The sequence below is a fragment of the Alosa pseudoharengus genome, unplaced genomic scaffold (assembly GCF_046254945.1).
Source record: "Alosa pseudoharengus isolate Yale_2024_CS ecotype anadromous, Long Island Sound unplaced genomic scaffold, YU_APseudo_1.1 YU_APseudo_1.1_scf_16, whole genome shotgun sequence".
NCBI lineage: Eukaryota > Metazoa > Chordata > Actinopteri > Clupeiformes > Clupeidae > Alosa > Alosa pseudoharengus.
In genome coordinates, this window is record NW_027468630.1 from 9709647 (window position 1) to 9715968 (window position 6322).

The following is a 6322-nucleotide window of genomic DNA, read 5'->3' on the forward strand; positions in this document are numbered from 1 at the left end:
ACCAACTTAAAACATTTCATTCCTCCACACTTATTCAGGTTAGGATTCCACTTCTACCGCCTAAACGTTTCGCATGAATAATGAATGAGATTCCAAGCTTGCCTTAATTCTGTTCTTGCTGAACAAACACTAGCAGGTTTTTAAAGTGGGGTCTTGCTCTGCGAATGGCAAGCCCCCCCTTTCTCCGTCAATGAAGCCATTGGTAGGAATGTCTGGGTTTTGTCTCAATTCTGTTGTCTGAACCCATTCAGTTCACAGTCCATGCCTCGATGTCTTGGAGACAGCGCTGCACTGCCCTCTTCCCCTCCCCAGATCCTGTGACTTGCGCGCTGATAAGTACACAGTAGCCTCGTCGACTATCACTCGCCTCTCAGCAAATCGGTGTGCGCTTCTCCGCGAAGCGAGGGCGCTTTGGATTCTGAACTCGTTCATTTCAGGATGGCATTACCTCCGTAGAGGAGTGAGACAGTTTTATTTCTGCAGGGTGGGTGAAGTCCACAAGTTTGTCTTATATCTTCAGTTTGGGAAGTCCTTGCCTCTTTGCTTAATACGGTTTTGTCCCTGACTGCCGTCACTACTATTGTAGTTAGCTATACACAATGTCAGTAAGTAGAGTACGTACGGGAATTTTGCTGTTGCAGTGTCTGATCACCGGCACCCTCTGTACCGCGTTCACTTTCACCGAGGAACCTGCGGAGAGAGCTGCCAAGTCGGATGGATATTGCAGTCGGATTTTAAGGGCTCAGGGAGCGAAAAAAGAGGGCTACAACGAGTTTCGTCTGCGAGTTGAAGGCGACCCAGAGAATTACCAATCCGGGAGTACATACAGAGGTACGTATGCACGATGGAAATGTCACTGTGCTCTCTGATAGAGTTGGAGTACTTTAGCGCGTCGCTGTCCCATCGTTTTGACGGCGCACGTTGTCACTAAAAGTCCATAAATGGTGTCGCAGGGATACCTGGAGAACATGTTGTAAGTTAGCCTATTTTATTAGCGTGTGGTGAGACGAGCCCATTTTTTTTGCCTTAAGCTCGAAATACATTACAGGTAGAGAGCTATCTGGGTTAAGTGAAAAGCCTTAGAGGGTTGTAACACGTCCAGTAAAATGCAAAAAACGATGCTTTTTCTCCACTTCCACTGAAATGTCCTCATCAGAGGATGTTAAACTCCGAGAAGGATGTTAATGGTATAATTAAATTGACATTCAAAACTATTTCATAGTTCAGAGCAATTAATGGCTGATTGGTTTACAACCCCTATATTATTCTATTTCAGTTTGCCAAAGCAGAAGATAAACAACTCTTACTTTTTTGAAAATGTCAAAATAAGATCACACACACATTTAAAAAAAAACATACATCTAAGAGCTTTTCTTGGTTGGTCTGGATGCTTCTCACAGGTTATGCACATAAGTTAAATTTCAGTGGAGATAAACCTGGCAGCCATGAAAGGGAAGCAGTAATGTTGTATTATGTTATTATGTGTGAGGACTCCTTTACTATTAACATCCTGCTCCTTCTGGTTCTGTGTTGAACAGTGACACTGTTCGCGTCCCACAATGCTTACTTCAGAGGCTTCACCCTTATAGCTCTGAAGGAAGGCAGAGAAGGGGACAACGACGATGATTACGCCGGAAATTTTCAGGTTAGTTGTTAAACTCTGCACTTATTAGACTGTGAGTGTGTTCACATATCAAGGTGGACAAGTGTTATGATGTCAGTCTTTGAAGACAGTGGTAACAGTCTTTTTTAAAATGAATTTTCTCTGGTTCCCTTGATATTGAAACAGAGCCAGGTTGGTTGGTGTAAGCGATATGGAAAGCTTGCTATAGCTTTGGTCTCCAAGGACCGAAGTGTGCGCTCACTCAGCCACACCTGGCAGTGCTCTAACACGTGTGCCATATGCTGCTGCTCAGCCACCAGGGGTGCCTCTCTGCACAAGCTCCCGTGTAATATGAATCAGAAATCAGAGGGGAGGGGAGGGGAGGGTGCACGGGCGTGCAGGCGTGCAGGCAGGCGGGAGGACAGGAGCGGGGAGCACAGCTCTGAAACCCCCCACAGACATACAGCACACCAAGGCCACCTGCAGAGTTCCAGAGTTCTGCTCCCAAATGAAAGAACCCCCCCCCCCATCACCACCACCACCACCACCAGTGCACAGCCACAGGATGAAGGGACATACACACAGGGGCATACGGGCATACACTCCGTACGCAGATGTTCACATGTTTACACACACACACACACACACACACACACACACACACATGCACACACACATGCACACACACACACACGCTTGTGTTCTAGTGGCAGCTTGATTAGTTCTCACCTCGCCCACTGAAATCCCTCCATTTATGAGCCCTGATGCGTATGTCCGTGGCCAGGCCATTTCACACACCCCTGAACACATTAACAAGTCCACTAACAAGTACGGACATGGAGTGAAGTGTTCTCACTCACTCTCTCTTTCTCTCTGTCTCTCTCTCTCTCTCTCTCTTTCTCACTCACTCTCTCTCTCTCTCTAACTCTCTTTCTCACTCACTCTCTCTCTCACTATCTTCTTTATGGCTCTCGTGAATGAGAGCCATTTCACGTGGGCACCGACCAGCCTGGTGTAGGGGCTAAGTGCAGACTAAGTGCTCTGCTCACTGCCTGAGATGGAGAGACAGACAATATGTTTGGTTTTAGAGAAGAAAAAAAAAAACTAGAGAGACCAAGCATGCCTCTAGCACCAGTGCCCTTCTCATTCAGCCAGACAAGTGGAGTTTAAAAACAGGTCAGTTCAACAGCAAACCAAAGGCTTTGACCAAACAGGCACTTTAATATGTAGAGGAGCTGCATAGCAATCAAAGTAGAGGACCTTTGGGGTATATACATGTACCCTTGTTATATTATTACCTTCCGACAATTTCAGAAAGCACACAGAAGGCCCGTAAGAAAATAACTAGTGTGATGAAACAAGCTTTTGCTTTTGTTGCTGCTTTAGCTTTTGGGTAGCTTTGCTTCAGTGCTTATACATCTTGGTGAGGCCGGGTGCAAGTGTTCCTTTTTTGATATTTTGATACTCTGTCCTCACTCCATCACCTGCCGTCCATCTTGTTTTTGGTTCTCCACCCCGGGGCCCCTGAATGCCCTTACGCACCTGTAAGCCCCCAGAACCCAACCTTTTGCTGAACCCAACCTTTTGCTGAACTGCATGAGTAATGATTTCAGTCTCCGGTCCGGTCCACAAGGCGAGAGCGAGTTCTCATGCCTAGAGCGAGGGGAAAGAGAAAAGCTGTCGTTAACAAAACAGAATGTCTTTAAACAATGCCGCGCATGGATTCCTCTATTGCAACGTTGGACATTTGCATAGTAGTTAGAGATGAGTGTGGCAATTACATTTGAGTGTGTCATTGTGATACATATGGGATGTTCAACTGTGGACCCTTCAGAGCTGAAACCGACTCTCTCTTCGCTTGGTTTAAATACTGTAGATGTCAAGAACATCATGAGAACCCCTCTCATCTCTCACTCTTTCTCTCTCTCTCTCTCTCTCTCGCTCTCTCGCTCTCTCGCTCTCCCGCTCTCTCATTCACTCAGCCAGTGTCACTTGTGGCGCTGCTCTGTAATTGGCCGGGCGACGTCACAGGGGCAGCGGGCAGCTCTAAGTGTAATTACTCAGACTAATGACAGTGGCTGTGTGGAGCCCATACACACACACACACACACACACACACACACACACAGTGGCTGTGTGGAGCCCGCCCCAGGGGACCATAACAACACTCCAAAGAAAGGAGAGAGGCAGGACAGGGCTTTAGTGTGCCCGCTGAGGGGAAAAACCCTCAGCACAAATACACACACACACACACACACACACACATACAGTACATACTCACACACACACACATACACACACACACACACACACACACACACACACACACATATACACATACACACACACACACATACACACACACACACACACACACACTGTGGAGCTGTCAGTCTGGGAGCTGACCCTGCGTGTGTGGTAGGACTAATGACTCAGTCCCCTCCGGACGATGGCAGTGCTGACAGGGTGTTGATGCTGTAACGGAGTGTAGCGCCCCCACATGTCCACACACACACACTACACCCACCCACACGGCCTCCCTCCAGTCCATAGCTGGGTCTCTACTACACAAAGAAGGGCCTGCTGAATGTGGTATTGCATACACCCTGCAATGGTTGTTACTGTACAGTGGCGATGCAGCAGTTTTCTAAACATGTTATGTAGAGCTTTGCTGTAATTCCATGGATGAGGTTACGTGCTTGTATTTGTGCTGCTATAGAATTTGCTGTCCATCTTTCATGGCTTTGGTTTCCCTCCTGCTTATGTTTTACCATTCACTTGCACATTTCATTCAAAAGGTAATAGATCTAGAATATGTCACCTTCATCTTAAGGTGATTATACATGGGCCAACTTTTTGAGCCAAGTTGCTGGGCAACCACATATCCAGTTCCATTTATTCTGATTGGATGATCATGATGATTTCCCTACTGATGATTAACATTCTTCAGAAAAGCAATTGTTGCCCAACATCAATGGGAACCATACTTATGAGGAACATTGCCAAGCAACATTGCTCAAAACTTGACCCATGTACCATAAGCTTTACAAAAAAAAATAAAAATGTGAAGAAACTTTTTTACAGCCTTTATTATTTTATTTTTCACTTTTAGTGTCACCCAATTCTTGCTATCCTGGGAGTCTGTTGTACGGGCCCTGTCCTCAGCTTTCTATTTTTTATCTGTTCCTGAAATTGATTTCATGCCATTGTTATGTAGCCCTGGTCTTGATCCTCTGTGTTTGAGAGGCTTGCTTGTGATGGCAGGGCTGACTGAGGGAAATGCCAAGGGCTTGGAGAGGAAGAGTGTGTGCGGATACGCTGCCTGACTCTGCTGAAGCCCCAGAATGGTGTGAGGACAGAGGGCACATTATTTGGGGGGTGAAGAAGAGTTTATACCTGCTGAGGGGCTTTAACAAGCTGCCTGCAAGGAGCTCTGTCTTTCACGTTCTTCCACTGCCATCACACTACTGTACACACATCGCGTTCCCATTCAGGATAGGGCAGGCTCTTATGTGCGCTGTAATATTCCCTGTATATTCCCTGTCTCTCTCATACTCTTACTGCACACACACACACACACACACGTTCTCTCTTTCTCTCTCACCCTCTTTCACACACAAACACACACACACACACACTCACTTCGAGAGAGCGGATTCCAGGTGGCCAGATGATCCGAGTGAAATCAGTCAGAAGCCCTGTGCAGCTGCGGTGGCTCTCTGGCCTCTCAAATGACTAACTCCCCAGAACTCTCCACCATCCACAGAGGCCCTCTCCTGGGGGGCCACACCCTGCAACACACACACACACACTCAGTGACGGACTGAACGGTTTGGCATTTGGGCAGATGCCAGAAGGGCCGCGGCCCCTCGTGGGCCGTTTGGGCCGGCCAATCACGGAGCGGCATATTTGTCGGGTTTGCGCGGCCCTATCGTAAAGGCGGTTTTACAATATCTCTCGGCCCACTATCAAACATCAATAGTGTTACATGGCTTACGAATAAGCCATTTATCTCTAACTCCCTTTTTCTCTGTCATTGATTGAAACTGATCAGTATTTATACCAGATATGAGTCTCTACACTACAGTCATGGTGACCCTCAATATTTACATCAGTCTACATTCTTTTGTAACCTTATTCAATCAAATGATTTAAAAGTGCATTGTTGGAAATTGAAATACAATAAATATGATGCCTGTATCTTTTATTTTATTATTGGTTTACAAAAGTTAGGCTACATGAAGCAATGACTTCTGGGAATTCCAAAACCGAATGCATCTAGCCTACTTCCTTCAGCACGGGAAATTGCCGATCTAGCATGCCTTGATCCTCGGAATTTTCCCCTTATAAAAGCTAATAAACTGCCCCCAAATGCACTTCGAAACATAAGAGAATGTCTGCTTAAATTCAGTTAAGGTGCTACGGTTGAAAATCTACAGTCGGAAATTGACACATCTAGCCACGCACTGGGACAGCCTGAAAAAGTCTCCTCTATACGCCTATACAGTCAAAGCATCGGACTTTGATGATGCCGCGGAGATATAGGAAGATACAAAAATAAACCTGGTGAGCAAGAAATGTGCTACCTGCAAGAATTGTGCATAGTTGTATAGTTTGTTTACCACAGTCACGGTCCTAGAATAACTCTGAAACTAGGGGCGAACGCGCCGCAGAGGGGGCAGCGTGCATCTCACTCGCAAAATGAAACATTTCTGTGGG

The 6322-nt window shown here is 46.4% G+C and overlaps 1 protein-coding gene across 2 annotated transcripts in view; it reads left to right on the plus strand.

Moving 5' to 3' along the window:
• Positions 1–295: 295 nt before the first annotated feature.
• spon1a (spondin 1a) overlaps positions 296–6322 on the plus strand; it is a 94669-nt gene continuing 88642 nt past the window's right edge. For both annotated transcript variants that reach the window (XM_076288072.1, XM_076288073.1), the window contains exons 1-2: positions 296–831; positions 1539–1645. In XM_076288072.1, coding sequence (XP_076144187.1) covers positions 600–831; positions 1539–1645 — 339 coding nt within the window. In that variant the 5' untranslated portion in view covers positions 296–599. The remainder of the gene's footprint in view (positions 832–1538; positions 1646–6322) is intronic.